This window comes from Squalius cephalus (assembly GCF_949319135.1).
Source record: "Squalius cephalus genome assembly, chromosome: 8".
Classification (NCBI taxonomy): domain Eukaryota; kingdom Metazoa; phylum Chordata; class Actinopteri; order Cypriniformes; family Leuciscidae; genus Squalius; species Squalius cephalus.
Genome location: NC_137129.1, coordinates 1,902,975 through 1,923,176, shown reverse-complemented (window position 1 = coordinate 1,923,176; position 20,202 = coordinate 1,902,975). Strand labels below are relative to the sequence as shown.

The 20,202-nt window shown below is 39.2% G+C and overlaps 1 protein-coding gene across 4 annotated transcripts in view; it reads right to left on the bottom strand.

The window, feature by feature from the left end:
• Positions 1-9,487: 9,487 nt before the first annotated feature.
• Positions 9,488-20,202, bottom strand: part of LOC307162657 (uncharacterized protein) — a 65,414-nt gene continuing 54,699 nt past the window's right edge. For all 4 annotated transcript variants that reach the window (XM_079878123.1, XM_079878122.1, XM_079878121.1 and 1 more), the window contains 4 exons: positions 13,224-13,506; positions 12,928-13,064; positions 11,859-11,922; positions 9,488-9,785 (listed from right to left, as the gene is read on the bottom strand). In XM_079878123.1, the coding sequence (XP_079734249.1) occupies positions 11,897-11,922; positions 12,928-13,064; positions 13,224-13,506 (446 nt within the window). In that variant the 3' untranslated portion in view covers positions 9,488-9,785; positions 11,859-11,896. The remainder of the gene's footprint in view (positions 9,786-11,858; positions 11,923-12,927; positions 13,065-13,223; positions 13,507-20,202) is intronic.

The window sequence follows — 20,202 nt, the reverse complement described above, 5'->3', positions numbered from 1 at the left end:
TGTTTTTGTAAGGATAGGCCCTTAATTTTGTAGCAAGCAAGTAAAGGTTTATATAAGGCCGGGCTAGGTGAACAAGCACTGTTATTGCACCCCCAAAACTATAGTTCGGACCCTCGGTCACCTCAATATAAACAAGAAATAGTGTAGTTATATTTAGTAGGAAAACAACACATCAGTTCAACACATATCAATTTCAGCAACCTATTACACAAAGAAAAAGGAAAAAGTAGATACAAAAATATCCCTCAATTCAAACCCTGTCCTTGTATGCCACCTCGTAACACGGATGGCTACTGTTTTTAACCCTCTTTATACATTATCATCGTCCTTAGAAAGAAAGAATTTAGAAAGTAAGAAAATAAGAAAATAAGAAAATAAATAATAAAAATAATAGAAAACCCTTCCAATTTTCGTTACATTGAATAGATTCTCTACTTTCCCTCCTCTGCCTAATTTTGTTCATCCTTTGGGATAGGCTGTCATTTTCGCCAATTGAACAGACATTCCAGTTTTCTCGTATTTCCCCCATGAATAACAAAATTATCAGAATAACACATACAATCATAACTCCTACAGCCTACATCCAGCACTTTCCATTAATCCACGCCCATCTACATATTTCCTTAACCGTATTTTGTTAACCTTTAATTTAATCGGGCAATGGTTTTACTTAGTAAGCTCTATTTAATACCCTATTTAATAAGATCTAACCAAAAGAGTCTTATGATTTTATCCATTCTATCCAATGTGGTTGTTAAAAATTAACTTTTACTTTTCCATTACAGACCGACCTTATTTTGCTTATTATTTTCTACTTTTCCTGAAAACATTTGCACCAATCAAATCATTAGATCTATATCAATACTATGCCCTAGTTTGATTTAATCAAATAACATCATCAAAATCATCACAAAACAGATTCTTCTGTTGAACTCAAACCCTCAGTTGATCCACATCCTCCTCCAGGCGTGTTGACCATCTCGTTGCCCCATGAACATTCCGTCTTCACCAGGGTGACTCTTTACGAACCGTTGCAATGGGCTTTCCATCGTTGGCAAGGGAGGGTACGTTACTAGCACGTCCTTGACCCCTCACTGTCCTTCGCGTCGGCGCGTGGGGTTGCTGAGGTTGGTTGGTGTAGTCTAAGGTCAGAGGCTTGGACGGACCCAGATGTCACCCTCTCCGACCATTTTCCCTAGACCTTACAAGATTTTCCCTTAGATCACGATTGCACCTCCACTGGAATGAACCATTTCCTGCCCGCTGTCACCTGTGGATGCAGACCCTAGCTATTTTGTTGTTGACCGCTCGTCTAGCCGGTCGTCCCTTTTGGTGTGACCGGTTGAATCAACAGCCTGAAACATATTGTCACCAGATAATTTTGCTCATGTTAATCAAAACAATATTTATACATTTGGAACAGAATCAGTTCTGTTCGACACAATCCATCCTGACATCCTGCAAAAGGAAAGTTTTAAGTTATGCGCTGCGCAAGGTGTGGCACCTCTCTGCCACAATAATAACCCAGTTTACTGGGCACAGTCTGCCCTGTATCAAAAGTCAGCATGCTCTGTAAAGAAAACCAACGTCGAGGTTATTGTCAGATAGTAAAGTACACATAGTTTCTTTTGTCTTTTGTGCTGCCGCGTCCTTCGCTGCCGAATCTGCACACTTACAGACAGCAATTTTGTTACGGAGAAAAATGACTTCTTACAGGGCTTTTACCCAGTTAAACGCAGTGTCCTCCCAACATTTATTGTCCTGCTGCAATTCCATTCATCAAATTTGAACCCCTTGGTATGGCAATTGTTACCATCCCTTTTGATGCATGATGCACTTAAACTTCTTGCATCAATTTAACATAATGGTGTTTGGGTAAACAAAGTTTGCAACACTTACCCAAATGTTGTCCTTCAACCAAATTTCCTCCAGACATCTTTTTCCTCTGAAACAAAGTATTACGTTCTTCACTCCAAGCCACAATCTCATCTTCTTATCTAATAATTTGAAGGGCACTGGCCCTGAGTCTCTGTTTTTCAGGCCTTTTATCTAGTCTCTTAAGTCAGTCATCTACAAACATTTTCCAATGTCAAAGTCATCAATTGTTTCTATCAGGTCAGGTCGTGGTGTACAGACTTGGTCAGTATCAGTCAAACAACATTCTCCTCTCTTTGTTCACAATAATCTACAGAGCTTGATGATCAAATTTCTTTCAAATTTGTCATTTGCCTTAACCCATCTGTAATGATAAAACTCTCTTTCCAGAGGTTAATGACACAACACACTATGGGGACAGAATAGCTCCCCTAACCTAACACATACCAAACATGAATTAACTCTCACAAAACATACAATGCTGTCACCATCAGACACACACACACACTGACACCTGTCTATGAACTCATATTCATATCTTCTGGTGTTTACTCTAAACATATTTAAAAATTAAACACGATTTTAAACTTCTCATTTTCCTGTAGCTTTTATCTAATTTTACATAGTCTCTTAACCAGTTTCAAAAGCCTGTCTGTTCATTATTCTTTTTCTCTTAGAAAAGTCAGCTGGGTTGTTTTGGTTCGTTATCATTATTTTGCTTCAGCTTGCTTTAGCAGGCCCATAACAGAAAGACAGACAGAGTACCGGCCCTTCCTCCACTCAGCAGTCTCTCTCACTATACACAAATAATCTTTTCAACAGCCTACTAAGACTGTAACTTATACAAAATCTAATAATAAATTAATTTCAATAACCTTTGACCATTAACCTTTATCCAGACTTTTCTTGAATCTACAAGCTGTCTTCACCTTTAGCCACCACCACGTCTAATGACCTTCAGGATTTAAAACTTACAAAACATATCTTACATATCTTAAAGACATATTATTTCAATATCAACTTCTATAATATTTTCCCTTGCCCATAAGGCAACCAACATCATGTTCCTGATAAAAATTAAGTTTTGTTACTGTCTCCACAACAAATAATGACAATCACCTCACGGTCTCAGCTGGCTCTTGAAAGCCCATTCCCATCAGCTCTTTATCTATAATCTTCATCAGGGTGTTGTCCCCTGGCATGGTTGCAAACACTTGTCATAATGAAAAACAAGCCATACAATGAATGCGGTTTCTTGCAAGTGGTATATAGAGGAACTCACATTTTCTGGGTCAGACATGCCGTAACTCCTCACAGCCCATCTGGCCTCTCAATGATCTGCTGATGCTGGTGGCCACTCAGTCAATCAGCGCCACTCTCATACCCAACTCACATAAAACACCGCCATTCTGCAGATACCCAGTGTTGGCGTGACCCTCTGTCTTAGGTTGACCTCTGGCCCTAGAGAATCTTACCCGTCTTTGAGTGATATCACTTCGTGCACACTGGTAACCGCTCTTCCCCATAACAGAATCTTTGACCATTTTCTTCAACATAATCAGTTCTGGAGCTTAGGAAAGGCACATTCAAGAGTCACCAGAGCCATTCGGACTGCCTAATAGTGTTAACACAGGGAGACAGGTTAATAACAACAGTATTTAATCACTTAAATATTTTAAACATCTTCAAATCAGCAAAATCGCAATACTGAGCTTATACTCAGTGAATTTAGTTATCACAACGTCCATTCAGTGTACTGTTACATCTGTGGCCGGAGCCATCGGCCCTGCATGGTGGAGACTAAAATGAGACAAAGTTACTGGTCCTAAACTAGTCAAAAATGTCACTTCTATCGTTTAAGACTTCTTTAAAGTCATTCAGTTTTACTTTTAAAACATTTACAAATTTCCCTTTAAATGTATGAAATCTGAACTGCCTTGTAGCATGATTTCTTTTAACATCCATGTCTATGGTTTTCAACTAAAACAATGTGCCTTGCACAGGCTCAAACAACAGCTTTCAGCTGACATTGAATGAGAGAGACTCTGAGGCATTCAGGACTGGTACTCTGCACTCTCATAAACTTCTAAAATCAAACCTTATCTACCATCTTTTAACTTTAGCCCAGCTTAAGGTATCTTTGCCAGAATTTACATGTATTTTCAAACAACTATATTTTACATTTGTCCTTTGCCCACATCAGGGAATTTAGACATCACATTACAAATTTCCTCTCAGATCGTGTCTCTGTCGCACTGGACGTCTTAGCCACAGCACACACCAGATTCCGATAAGCAAACCATTTCAGCCAATCACAAGCTTATCTTTTGAAAGCAAAACATCAGCTCCTAGTTCTTTCATGGTCAACACCATTTCTCCACGTTCAAAACACTAACAATTAATCTAGTAATACTGCTTCTACTTATTTGATCACATTTCATCTCAATTTTAGTTGTCAGGTTCTCAATTACCATAATTTAATACCTGACTTCAATGTTTTCTCTAGGAGTTTTATCAATCTGCTTCTATGATTCATACTAACTTTTGAGGCTGCGCTCTCTGCTCGTGATACATTTTTTTGTTATCATTATAAATCATTTGTTAGATTCGTCTCTCTATATCATCTAAAAACCTTATCAAAGCGTTTCATTCAAAACACAATCATCCTTTTAGTGACCGGTACTTTTAAAATATTTTACAACTCATTTAGTCTTGTCTGTAATTTTACGTAAACCGGTACTTTTTATAGTTCTTTCCTTTCAAAAGGAATTCCTTACACTCAATCTTCTTACAACTTTCAAAAGTTCCATCTATCAACTTTCCTTTAACTTTCTTTTCTCCCTTGCACATTCTTTTCACTTTCTTTAGCACTGCGTTCACATTCTTAGTTCTTTCTCAGACGAAAACTTTAATATCGTCATTTAAATACTGTTCTACTTTCAAAAACCCACATTAATACACGTCACTTTCACGTTATCACTTTCTTTTCTGAGTGTCCATTTACAATTATGGGCTAAATGGCCCCACTGACCACAATTAAAAAAACTCTCTTTACCTATAGTTTGATCATTGAGCTTGCAAACAGCTCCAACTTACTGCACACCCTTGAAGCAGTGTGTCCCAATCAGGAATGTAAACAGAGCCACTGATAAGCAGTTCTCTGTATTATTTTACAGTCCACCAGTGTGGATTCAATCACAATAGCCAAATCATAATCTTCATCATTATTATTGGCATAAAACATAAAGTTTCATAAGTTGCAACGAAAATCATTCAACATATTCTCAGGGGTTTTCACTAAACATTTTCTTTTTTAACTTCACATTACTTTGAAGTCAAAGCTTCAGGGCACAGCTGCTTACAGCGTTTGCTCTCTTCTGTCCTACTGTTTGTTTCAGGACTCTTCATAAAGTATAAACTCATCTCTCAATCCCTAAATCGCACAGGCAGCCATTATAGCTGCTTGCTCCTTCAACTCTTGTTATGAAAATTCTCTAGACATCATTATTTTACCAGTAAAATAAAATTGTTTCCCATTCTGCTTAATAAAACTTTTGTTCATCTTTATATCATGTTAATCCCTGTTAATCATACTCAATGCCCTATTTTTATCTAAAAACATACCATTTTTAACTTAATTTGACTTAACAGGCGTTCATAAATTGTTCCATGAACTCTATCTTCCCCTACATGCTAGTTCCTTCTGCATCTGTTCTCTTTTATCTGCAATCCAACAATTCTGTTTATAATTTCCATCAGGAAAAACATTCTATCTTTCCCTATCTTTTTCAGTTCAACAAACTACTGTCTGTTCACAGTTTTACACACATGCTGAACACGACTACAACAACCTTTTTGTTAAACAATTATCCGTTTCTCAATTTCTTGCATGCATTTCTAGCTGTAATTTTTCATTTGACACAAAATAGGTGTGTAAAAAATATCTAATTTACTGTTAGATGACCCCATTTTGGCTGAGTCCCCCCCTCCTGGATTTTACTATTCGACACGTGTCTTAGTGTCTGTCAAACGTCTTCGACAGACCCGATCTTTCCCTTACCCCAAGATCGGTCGGGTGGTTTGTAATTACGTTTCACTCAAAAACTTCCTATAAGCACTTTCCAGCGCTCGATTAATTCTGATTTGACGTGGCTCTTCCGTCCACCTAAATCGATTTGATGTGGCTCTTCCGTCCACCTAAATCGATTAATTTTTTTGGGTTACTAGCGCTTTTGAGTAAAAACTAATTAATCAATAACTGTGATTCCCCTGAATCACCTGTGGGCTTTCCGTCCACAAACGAGCTAAGTGAGGTAGAAACTGATCCGAATTCCTCAGATCAATTCTTTCCCTTACCCCAAAAAATTGTGATTCCCCTGAATCACCTCTCGCTCGTACCAAAGGCAGACACTCAGCCAAAATGGTTCACGTTCACTCACAATTATCAAATTACACTCAACTTCAATAAAACAATTTGCCGTGTCTTACCCAGAGATGCTTTTTTCTGTTTTTCCCGCAATCCGCGGATTCTTTATATTCCTGGTGGGAGCTTCCTCCACTGGCCCTGAATGCGTATTGGCTCTCTCTCCCGTAATCTGTTGAGTTTCTATCTCAAACCGTCGAGGTATGAGACGGCCGCCTGGTGCTGCCGAGGTCGTGCACTTTCCCGTCAATCCGTTCTCAGGACCAGGAGAAGAAGCGTCCGCACAGGATCCCAAACTTCTGACACCAGCTGTAATAGCAATTTTTATCTCACTGGGAAAAACAGCATCTACAGGTGTAAGGAACACTCAAAAGGCAAAATTGTAATAAAGAAGAAAAGGCTTTATTCTCTGAGGATTCTTTTCACAGACCGCAGCCACCCAGCCATGAAAAACAGACAATCCCACAAACATAATAAAACTAAGACATTTTATACAGGTTTCTAACATCTTGACCACACCTACTTAGTTTTCTGTAACTTTCCAAAAGATACCCCCTATCTTCAACTGGCCTGGACTGGTTTTCTACCCCCCTGTGCAGGTCACACTGTTCTTTGTCCCTGAGAAGCCAAAAGGCCTTCATCTGTTAGAAAACCCTCACAGAAGCACATGGTCAGATGCTACTACACATAGTTAAATGAAATCAACAAGTTTAAATGAATAAACACAAGAATGATGAATTTTTCATTAACAGCAGTAACAGCAAAAAAAAAAGAAAAAAAAAGGGTCGGTAGGTAGGTCTATATTTTATTTTTTCAAGATTCAATGAAAAAAAAATTGTCATGGTGATTACATAGGTATGAATTTAAACTAATTTGCATATCGTGACGTCACTGACTGGGTCAGAATCAAGAAAGAAGCCACTAGATATCAACTAAAGTGGATTTTCAGAGGGAAACAAATAAATTAAATTGACTTTAGAATTCACAAAATGACAGTTAATTGCATTAACATGCAATGTAATACCTATGAAAAAAACATGTTAATGTGTTACATTAACAATGCATCTCTATTACAGTAGTTACAGTAGCGAAACTCACTGAGTGGTCAGGGGTGTTCCCTGATATGCTCACACAAAAATCGCTGCAAAAGATGCTTTCCAACAGGTTTTATCGTAGTTTTTGTCCAACTCCATTGACTTGTATTGGATGTGCTGTGAGGTACGGTATTACTCCGCCGCCGGAAACGGAAATGGGGTTGTTTGTATTCTTTCTGTAGGGGTGTCTATTATTCAAGCTCTCAACGGAAGAATGTACGGGTGTGAGGCGTTTGGAAAAATAGGTCCACAGTTTTACAACGAATGGTAAAACACCTGTTGGAAAGCATCTTTTGCAGCGATTTTTGTGTGAGCATATCAGTGAACACCCCTGACCACTCGGTGAGTTTCATGTCTTTGTAAACGAAAGTTTAATGCATTTTAGGAAGGATTGTTCCAGTGCACCTATGCACCCATTGTGGAGGTGGGGCGGTGCTACCACAGAAACCAAAAATTCTCGGGACAGCAGCATGTGTCCAAATTTCAATCTTAACCGTTCTATTTCATCAGAAACGATCTGAAAACAGGGCTTTAAGAGTAAAATACCGAACTTGTCCTTTAAACAACAATGAAACAAAATATGTTACAAAACACCACTCTGCCTAATTACGGCTAGATTAAATTACATTAAAAACAGTGCGTTCACCCCCTCCTGGGAAAAAGCTCTACATGCACATCTGGCAAGAAAAGCACGGGGCGGGGCGAGATGATCTTTGTGTCGCGCTCAGATCCCAGAAACCAATCATCCAGCCGCGATTGCTCAGGACGAGTCCAATGCTCGAAGCGGCCCGGGCAAGCACGGCTGTCAACTCTGAATTTTATTCAGCATGAGCAAACACCGCCAAAGCGGAAAGCTCAAGCACCATCTTGCTCTCCAGAGGATAATAGCCCTCTCTCCAATGCAGGTATCGACATTTGATCCTCATCCAATGCGTCGAATGATGCACTTTGTTGCCATGATAGGAACCTGTGCTTTCATCAGCCAGCTTGATGGCACACAACACGCTAGAGGAGCGGGAGAAGAGCTCTCGCTGTAACCCTCAGGTCTCTCAAAGTGTTAGTGTGCTTTACACACACGACGGGCTGGATAACAGCAGAGGGGACTCTAGCCTTTATGAGAAAGACGAGTCGAGTCCAGGTCATGATCAATTCAATTCACACTTATTTGTATAGCGCTTTTGACAATACATTTCGTTTCAAAGCAGCTTTAAAGAAAAGGCATGTGTCTACATTACAATTTAGAGTGATCTGATATCAGAGGTGGCTGTGTCCAAGTTATGTAATTCAGAAATGTACATATACAAATATCACAATGCATTAATTTAAACAATGTATTAATGTAAGGCAGAAACAATGAGCTCATTGAAGTGATGAATCATGATAAGAACATGAACCATCTACGAACACAGTCTCAGCATGTTAACCTCACATATTAGCTTCATGAGTCCATTTCACATCAATATAGTTACATCCGAGGACATATGTTTATTATAGCCTTGTGTTCTATATTTATGAGTATATATTATAATAGATATTATCAGAGATTTAAGCAGCACGGGAACTGTTGAGAAGAGAGACTTCCTTCCATGAGATGATTCCTCCTCCTTCCCAGAATCATGTGTAGGTTTATATTGAGTTGTTTCTGAGTAAGTGAGCTCAGGTTTTTGTGATGCAGGGTTTCTGGATTATCTTTCTCCAGGTAATTTAGTTAGTTTAGTTAGCTAAGTCCAGGTTAGTTTTTTTTTTTTTTTTCATTTTGGCCAGGCTCTCCCCTAAAGCTATCACCTTATTTTCATTATTTTTCTTTTTTATATTGATATTGTTGTTGTTACTTTGTGCCTTTTTTACTCTTTATAACAGAAAATGAAAAGTTAATATCGGTTGTATTGGTGGTTGTGTTGTAGATTCTGGGACAGAGGGTTGGAAATCCTCGTTCTCTCCATGGTTTTCTTTTTCTTTCTCTTTTTTTTTGTAAAATGTAATTCTTTACCTTGTTACCAGCTCTTCATCCCTAGATGGGTAGCTATGTAACACTATACCTCCTCCTCATTGTAAATATCCAAATTTTTGATCCAGAAACATACAATACAACATGCAATGCTGAAGTAATTTATTGATGTAGAAAGCAGAAAGATAAGGAAAGATGGGTAAATACACAAACCCCAGGATCAAACTGGGTTAAGAGTCAGGTCAGGTGCATTTTAAAAAACATTTCAAACCTTTACTGAATGTGCACTGAAACTTATCATTTATCTTAAGGATAAAAGGTGCATATAGATAAAATGAAAACAATGAAAAAAGTGCAATATTAGTATTGCTCATAAAACAGAAGTTTGGTATTTTGCTTGTAGGATCAGTGGACTGTGGCGTAACATCCTCTCATTCCACTTTATCTGGCAATGAAATCAGAAAAGGAAAATTATTAAGGCAACATACACATAGTATAAATAGTACACACCATGTCTACACACCATGTCTCTCTCACTGTAAAATCAAAACAGTGATTCTAACTAACACTTTTTAGTTAACTTACTTAATTTCTTAAAGGGATAGTTCAGGATTTTAGACATGAATCTCTATAGCTTCCCCATAAGCAGTGTGGTGCATTGACCATGACTTACCCCCGACAGCGTCCTGTGAGCCGAGCTCCGGTCCAGTTTTGGTCAAGATGAAATTAGTCCGGCAAGTTTGCTGGGGTCACGGCAATAAAGCTTTTTTCTTCTCAAATCAATATGTGTTCAAAAGAGTGATATATTTGCGTCTCTAAAACGTTGTCTATGGAGAGGTCAGACCTCGTAATGGCTTGGCACTATTTTCTCCCCTGTCATAACACTGCGCGCTGCCGCTACCTACAGCCAGCTGCGAGCTGCGCAGGCGCACACCACTTTTTCAGTTGTTCGGCAGTGTTTACAGCAGTGTTTACGTGCTCAGAACAGCTACACGAACGAGCTAACATAGCTACTCACCAAGAGCGATCAGTTTGTACAAGCTTTGTAGAAAATGGTGCGGAATTGTGACTATCCGGACTGTACAAACAAAGATGTGGCGCTTTCTCCTCACACATTTCAAAGATTTCCTGTGGCAGATGTTGCTCTGAGGCGACTTTGGCTCATTGCTCTGGGCTTCAATGTGAACTCCAAACTGGCGAAGATAAAGAAGCTATCCTTTTGATATCCCAAAAGATATCATTTTGGCTGTGTGTCGAAGTCAATGTTGTCATCGTCGCTGCTGTAGTCAGACATGTTATCGTTCTCTTTACGAGCTGTAAACAAAGTGACACGTGCGCGGCTCGCAGCTGGCTGTAGGTAGCGGCAGCGCGCAGTGATATGACGGGGGAGAAAATAGTGCCAAGCCATTACGAGGTCTGACCTCTCCATAGACAGCGGTTTTGTGACGCAAATATATCACTCTTTTGAACACATATTGATTTGAGAAGAAAAAAGCTTTATTGCCGTGACCCCAGCAAACTTGCCAGACTAATTTCATCTTGACCAAAACTGGACCGGAGCTCGGCTCACAGGACGCTGTCGGGGGTAAGTCATGGTCAATGCACCACACTGCTTATGGGGAAGCTATAGAGATTCATGTCTAAAATCCTGAACTATCCCTTTAACTTAATTGTAAAAATCTAGTAATCAGTACTATTCACATATGTGTTTTTTTTACTCAGAAAACCCAAGTAAAGATTAATTGATTGGTTTGAGTTTGGCTTTTGAGGAGGGGAAAGTATTAATGGACTTTTCACTATAATTTAATCCACTTCTGCAGTTTATTTTTCTCTGCTTGCATTCACTCATTTCCCAAAGTCATCTTGAGTGTTGAATTATCAATACAACTGAAAAATTTGAGAGAACATCACATAAGCTGACTTCATAAATTGATGATGATTTTCCTAAAATGTTTTAGTCACCATTATGGCGATTAGCGTTCCATTTGGTTGGGCACTTGGAATTTAATTTACACATAAACATACACGCACACACACACACACACACACACACACACACACACACACACACATATATATATATATATATATATATATATATATATATATATATATATATATATATATATATATATATATATATATATAAATAATGAATGAATGATGTATAACATAACTATATTTCATGTCAGTTAATGATCTTTTATAATTTTGTTGCTAACACTTTGAAACACCTTGTGAAACTTTTAATTGGGTTTATATAATCCCTCTATATTTGTGGTCAATTATATTACAATTATACAATTGTAACAATTATATTTTATTTAAAGTAAATTATCAAGTACCCTCTACAGTTCTTTTTTAGTTACTATAGAACTCTTGTGTAAGTGAACTATACTAACTAACTAAGCATTTGTCAGTACCACATACTATTCCTTTTTCACTTTACTTGTTTTTTTTTTAAGGCAATCAGTTTGCATGCTTTTTTTCTAACTACAGTGCTCCTTTTATTGCTCACCTGCAAACACCTCGACCTCACACAGAGTGAGATATTCATTACGGCCAGATTGATAGGTACTTTTCTGTTAATAAAATAATAACAGTTATACACACATTTAAATTCCGGCCAGTTAATAATACCTAGAATATCAAAATCGACTGCTGGCGGTAGATCCTTTTCCTATTTAGCACCAAAACTTTGGAACAGTCTTCCTAATATTGTCCGGGAAGCAGACATACTCTGTCAGTTCAAAGCCAGATTAAAGACACATCTCTTTGACCTAGCATTCACATAATACATTATAGACTTCTATAATCCAATGTTAGGCTGCATAGATCAGGTCAGCTGGAACCGGGAACACTTCCCATAAATCCTGATGTACTCGTTACATCATAAGAAGAATGGCATCTACGCTAATATTAGTCTCTCTGTTTATACCGAGGTTTACCGCAGTCCGCCGGATCCAGGCCGTATCCAGATCTGACGAAGGACCTTCGCCTGGACCCGATGACAACGCAGTGCTGAAGTGCCAACTAGTCTCTCCCTATGGAGGATCCCACTACCACTCTACAGATAAAGCGTCGTCAGGAAAATTCGTTTCGCGTACCTACCCCGAAGTGACAAAATAAAATAAAATTCTGTATCAAAATTATAAGGAAACACCAGTACTTTGTTTAGGCTTGGTTTGTAGGGAATTCCAAACCTGCGCACATATATTCAACACACATAACTATAGAACCAATTATTAATGCGCATGTGAACGCCATCAGTGTTTCTCACAGGTTCGCGTTTAAAGTCTGTGTAGAGGGAATGGTGTCGTCTTAGCGGCCCCTAATTTAATAACAAATGATCGTTGCAACGGAAGCGACTCAATCAAAACTAACTTTAGCTGGAAAATAACTTTATTAAAGAACCGCTATAAAGCCAAAACAATCTCTGTTACCTTAAATTATACGTTTATCTCTGTAAAGCTGCTTTGAAACAATCTACATTGTTAAAAGCGCTATATAAATGATGATGACTTGACTTGACATTAATAAGAACATAAACAAATTATATCACAGAGTCTTCTCTCTCTGTCCCTCACCTGCAAACACCTCGACTTCACACAGTGTGAGATATTCATTGCGCCCAGGTATAACAATGTTGACATATCGGCCATTAATAGGCTTAAAATAAAATGTTTTTGTGTCTCCACGTGGGATGGACACAACAGTTGCAGCCCTGTGAAGACACACAGAGAAATAGAGAAGGGCGAATCAAAACGGCATGAAGCATTATAATATACTCCTGTCAAAGGCAAGGATTTATTCAAAGTAATTTGATCTTATTCAGTAATTTTCTAACCATTAGAGTAAGTATTAAGAGAGAGACAATACTTACAGCTCATTTTTGTTGCCATTATTAATATCCAGGCTGTTGCCGATACGGATCTGAGCACCATTTATCCTCTCTGGAGCAGCATCTCCACGATTAGTGATGCTAACCCTGTTTACCTCGTAGGCTTTCCCCAAGTCAACTCTCCACCAGGGGTCTCTGTCCGCATTAGTATGACTGCATGTCCCAACACCCCAAATTGAATTCATGCTGCCATCGACAGCATTTTGAGCTTCTGCTCCTTCGTGTGTGGAAGACTGGACAGCTGTGGCTCCAAGAGCAAGATTCCCTGTTTAACATAAAATAATAAACAATAACTTTTCTTTTTTTACTTTACAGTTAGAGGAAACAGGCAATGACTGTATGACATCAAATTGATCAGAGATGCATCAGAAGAAGGGAGGCAGATGGCATAAAACATATTACATTACAGTATGCCATGTGATACTGTTAACAGATTACCATGGTAGAGACTGCCACATTACTGTAACTCACCCTTCATCTGTAAAGGTCAACTACAGAAGAGATTCAGTCATATGGCACAGTGAAAACATTTACTGTATTGCCAGGAAACTCTGTTCTAGCACAAAACCTCATGGCAGTTTCATAACTTCATCACACCTTTTGATAACACACTAGATAGATACTATTACTATTCATAAAGAGCAGTCAGAACTCCTTAAGAAGGATTTCAATGAACTTTTTGAAACACTTAAAAGACTGAAAGTTCAAACATTCATCAGTGGACCACTCCCAGCAAGAGGAACAAACAGGTTTTCACGGCTGCTTGGGCTAAATACATGGCTGCAAAAAACCTGCAATATAAAAGGAGTAAACTTCATTGACAATTTCAATCTTTTCTGGAGTCAGAGACAACTGTTTCATCGGGATGGCCATCACCCAAACAAACTTGGTTCAAGAGTGTTAAAGGACAATTTCTACTTCTCCCTCAATCATCCTTCTGCAGTTTGTGCCAATCCACTCAATCTGAGCGGCACACACACACCTGGACACAGTATGAATGACCACGGGACTTCACTTCAGCAGCAAAATGGACATGCGGTTGACATATCACACAAGGACAATGATAACACCACTCCGCCACAACAACCTCTGCTCACGGACACAATCTCAGCTGAGCCCTGCCCACAGAGAGACATATCAGAACTGCTTGAAGTTTCAGCACCCAAGGACGACTTCCTGGAAAACAGCCAGGGAAGCCAGGACAGCATATCACAGCCTCCTATAACACCAGAGCAACAGCCCCTTTCACCAGACACGCTATCCCTCTCTCCAGCCTCGCCTCTTCTGTGTTTCTCACAGAAAATGGAAGAACTGGTGTATGCTGGAACCAAACTATCCCACTCTTTTGCTGCAAGCCCCCAGATACCAACCAAAAAACGACAGGCACCATTACCACCCGCACCAAAGCCTGCGGGCCCAGCTCGCCCTCCCCCTCCTGTGAGAGCTCTTCGGCCTCTGCCACAACGCCAGGGCCCACACCCTCCTCCATCTGCTCGAGGTGAACTAAAAACAACTGATACCAGCTCTCAGTGATGTGTTTTGGGTCCCCGCTCTGATAACAGTAACTTTCTCAAATGTTTACAGAACAAGCGGGAACCCAGTGTGCCTGTATCTTTCTCTATTGCTGTTTTATTACAAGATAGAAAATCTAAGGCCTTCAATAGCCGTGCAGCAAACCTAACTAATCTGGTGCCTATTACACGTCAAAGTAAGATTGATGTGGGGACAAAAAGTAAGACTGTTAAGTTAGCACTTTTAAACATTCGTTCACTTAAAAATAAATCACTTCTAGTCAACGATTTAATAACCACAAACAACCTGGATTTTATGCTTCTAAATGAAACCTGGCTAGAAGACAGCTTTAGTGCAACAATCCTCAATGAAGCAGCCCCTCCTAACTTTACTTTTATGAGTGTCTGCAGAGCTGTTAAGAGAGGTGGGGGTCTAGCTGCTCTTTTTAAAGATATCTATCAATGTAAGCAAATATCATTTGGGAATTACCCTTCTTTCGAATATCTGGGTATTGTGTTAAAAGGTGCTCCACGCATTTCACTTATCATTATTTACAGGCCTCCAAAATACTCTCCAGCCTTTGCTGAGGACTTTACAGAACTGTTATCAGCAATTACCTCAGAGTTTGACTGTTTTGCCATTGCTGGAGATTTTAACATCCACATAGATAGTGCAGAAAACAATATGGCAAAAGAAATCAAAAGTGTTTTAAAAACTTTTGATCTGACTCAGCATGTACATGGACCCACACACAATCGTGGACACACTCTAGATTTACTTATCAGTAAGGGTCTAAACATTTCATCGATTGTTATTAAGGATGTAGCACTGTCTGATCATTTCTGTATTTTCTTTGATATATTGATCTCTCCTGCCACTGAAGCTAGATCTGTGTCTGTCAAGAAGAGATGCTTAAATGAGAACACTAGTGTACTATTTATGAAGGCTATATCCTTAACACCAAGCATATCTGCAGACTCTGTTGATTTTCTCCTTGATTCTTTTAACTCAAAAGTTAAAGGTATAATTGATGATATTGCTCCTGTGAAAGTCAGGAAGAAGAGTGGCAGACAAAAAGCACCTTGGAGAAACTCAACAGCAGTGCAAACTATGAAAAGACAATGCAGAAAAGCAGAGCGCATGTGGCGGAAGACTAAACTTGTAGTCCATTATAACATCTACAAAGACAGCCTTCATGCTTTCAATATGGAACTAGGCAAAGCTAGACAGACTTTCTTCTCAAATATTATAAACAGCAATTTAAACAACACACGCACTCTTTTTGCTACTGTAGAGAGACTGACAAACCCCCCAAGCCAGATTCCCAGTGAAATGCTCTCAGACAACAAGTGCAGTGAGTTTGCTTCTTTCTTCTCTGAGAAAATCAATAATATCAGAAAGGTGATCAGCACATCCTTGAGTTGCACTGAGGTCAGACAGATCAAACCACCTGAGAAAGTAGTTACTATGTCTGATTTCAAAGAAATTGATGGCAAAATTTTGGAAGAAACTGTACAGCACCTTAAAACATCAACATGCGCTCTTGACACACTTCCCACATCATTTTTCAAAAGTGTGTTAAACAGTTTAGAAGCAGATCTTCTAGAAGTGGTAAATGTCTCAGTTCTCTCTGGGAGTTTTCCAAACTCCCTGAAAACTGCAGTTGTCAAGCCCCTCCTGAAAAAGAGCAATCTGGATAAGACCATATTATGCAACTATAGACCGATCTCAAATCTTCCTTTCATAGGCAAGATCATTGAAAAAGTTGTCTTCAATCAGCTGAACAAATTCTTAAGCTCGAATGGATCCTTTGACAATTTTCAATCTGGTTTCCGACCGCACCACAGCACAGAGACAGCGCTCATAAAGATAATAAACGATATTCGCTTAAATACTGATTCAGGCAAACTATCAGTGCTGGTGCTACTCGACCTCAGTGCTGCATTTGACACTGTCGATCATAACATACTTCTTGACAGGCTGGAAAACTGGGTGGGGCTTTCTGGGATAGTCCTAAAATGGTTCAGGTCATACTTAGATGGGAGAGGTTATTATGTGAGTATAGGAGACCATAAGTCTGAGTGGACATCCATGACATGCGGAGTCCCTCAAGGCTCAATTCTTGCGCCACTCCTGTTCAACCTGTATATGCTCCCAATGAGCCAAATAATGAGAAAGAACCAAATTGCTTACCACAGCTATGCAGACGACACACAGCTCTACTTAGCCCTATCGCCTAACGACTACAGCCCCATTGACTCCCTGTGCCAATGTATTGATGAAGTCAAAAGTTGGATGTGTCAAAACTTTCTTCAGTTAAACATAGACAAAACTGAAGTCATTGCATTTGGAAACAAAGATGAAGTTCTCAAGGTGAATGCATACCTTCACTCTAGGGGTCAAACAACTAAAAATCAAGTCAGGAATCTTGGTGTGACACTAGAGTCAGACCTTAGTTTCAGTAGTCATGTCAAAGCAATAACTAAATCAGCATACTATCATCTGAAAAATATTGCAAGAATTAGATGCTTTGTTTCCAGACAAGACTTAGAGAAACTTGTGCATGCTTTCATCACCAGCAGGGTGGATTACTGTAACGGACTCCTCACTGGCCTTCCCAAAAAGACCATAAGACAGTTGCAGCTCATACAGAACGCTGCCGCCAGGATTCTGAGCAGAACTAGAAAATATGAACATATCACACCAGTCCTCAGGTCTTTACACTGGCTCCCAGTTAAATTTAGGATTGATTTTAAAGTATTATTACTGGTATATAAATCATTCAATGGCCTAGGACCTCAATACATTGCAGATATGCTCACTGAATATAAACCCAACAGATCACTCAGATCATTAGGATCATATCAGGTAGAAATACCAAGGGTTCACTCAAAGCATGGTGAATCTGCTTTTAGCTATTATGCCAGCCGCAGCTGGAACCAGCTTCCAGAGGAGATCAGATGTGCTCCTACTGTAGTCACATTCAAATCTAGACTCAAAACACATCTGTTTAGCTATGCATTTACTGAATGAGCACTGTGCCAATGTTCGTCCGACTGTTTGTACTGTACTGTATTTTATTTTTTTATTTTTCTTAACTGTTTTAATTATTCTTATTTATTTTTATTATTTTAATTTCTTTTATGTAAAGCACTTTGAATTGCCATTGTGTATGAAATGTGCTATATAAATAAACTTGCCTTGCCTTGCCTTGCCTTATTACAAACATTATGGATTCAGTTTCATAAGTTATGTAATGTAAGTGTATTTTCTAATGTGGCAACAAGGGTGTACCAACAAGGGTGAATTGAAACATGTATCTTGCATTGTTTGCCGTTGAATTAATTGATTGTTAAAAGTACTAAATTTAAAGAAGATCATACTTGTAAAGATCTCATCTTTGAGTTGCTGTTCCCCTCCTGACCAGCAGGGGGTGCTCTCCTTGAGTCTTCTATGCCATGCACCCTCCAGGCCTACAGATGGCACTTATAGGCTCTGTCCCAAATGGCACACTTCATATGCACTTTTTGAAGTGTATGTCCAGTGTATGTATATGTAGTGTATGTATCTCATATGTCCACAGTCTTGTGGACTTACAATGGCCGCCACGTGTGTGTGTCTGTTAAGTCTGCGAGATTATAGGGTGTCCCATTTGTCATTTTAGGTCTCAGAAGGGTGCTTGCGAGCGGACGATTTGTGCCCTCGATGCACACTTTTGCCGAGCCCACACTGATGCGAGATCCGCAGCAGACTTCTTCCCGAAAGTCAAAGCGGCGTTACATCATGAAAATGCAGATACTATTGGGGACTCAGAGGAAGACCGCGAGTGCTTAGGGTGCCATTTGGGACAGGGCCTGCAGATACCGCCAACGTCGCTAACCTTGTTCAGGACTCTGCTCATTAACCCTCAAGTCTGTTTGTTCCCTGCCTTTGTGTTCAGTCTTGAGCCTATGTTCTCTGTGCTTCAGTGCTCTGTGATCAGTTCTCAAGTTATGTTTGTTCTTTATTGTACCTTTGACCCTTGTGTCTATTTTGTTTCACTGTTTTATGGAAGCTCGGCTTTCCTTGTTTATTTGTACTTTGTATTTTTTCTTCAAGTATAGATTATATTTTTGGAAAGAAACACAGGCATCCTGGCTCACTGCTCTTCTGCTCTTGGGTTCAGTTGTTGGGGAGTTAGCTTAGTAGTAAACACCTTGCACTTGAGAATGATATCTCCTAAGGGTAGCATGTACAGAGTGAACAGCAGCGGTCCTAGTACTGAGCCTTGTGGTACGCCATACTGAACTTGTGATCGATAAAACCTCTTCATTTACTGCCACAAACTGATAACGGTCAGATAAGTATGATTTAAACCATGCTAATGCAATTCCACTAATGCCAACATCATTTTCAAGTCTATTAAAAACAATGCTGTGGTCAATAGTATCAAATGCAGCACTAAGATCGAGTAACACTAAGAGAGAGATACAACAACGATCGGATGATAAGAGCAGATCATTTGTGACTCTAACGAGAGCTGTCTCAGTACTATGGTACGGTCTAAATCCGGACTGAAAATCCTCACAGATATCATTTCTTTCTAAAAAGGAACAAATTTGTGAGGATACTGCCTTTTCTAGTATCTTTGACAGAAAAGGTAGATTCGAGATCGGCCTGTAAATTGACTAATTCTGTAGGATTAAGGTTTTTTTTTAACTAGCGGTTTAATCATAGCCAGCTTAAAAGTTTTTGGTATGTATCCTAATGACAAAGATGAATTAATGATATTAAGAAGAGGATCTGTGAACTCTGGAAGCATCTCTTTCAGTAGCTTAGTCAGTATAGGGTCTAACATACATGTTGTAGATTCAGATGATTTAACGAGTTTAACGAAGTCTTCCTCTTCTATAGCAATGAATGAATCAAATTTTTCCTCAGGGAGACTACAGTGCTCTCCCTGATGTGATTCTGTAGTAGATACGGTTGCATAGTTATAATTTTCTCCCTGATATTATCAATCTTATAAGTGAAGAAGTTCATAAAGTCTTTACTGCTGTGCTGCCTGGAAACTTCTGTGCTCGAAGCTTTCTTTTTCGCTAGTTTAGCCACTGTTTCAAATAAATACCTAGGATTATGTTTATTTTCTTCTAATAGGGTTGAAAAATAAGCAGATCTAGCAGCTTTTAAAGCATCTCTGTATGCAATCGAGCTCTCCTTCTATGAAATGCGATATACCTCTAGTTTTGTTTTCTTCCAGTTGCGCTCCATTTTTCTGGCTGCTCTCTTAAGGGCCTGAGTGTGATCGTTGTACCACGGCGTTGGACTATTTTCTTTACTCTTTTTTAAGCGCAATGGAGCAACTGTGTCTAAAGTGCTGGAAAAGAGAGTGTTAAAAGTTTCTGTTGCAATATCAAGTTCTTCTAAGCTATCCGGGATGCTGAGATGATGAAACTGATCAGGAAGATTA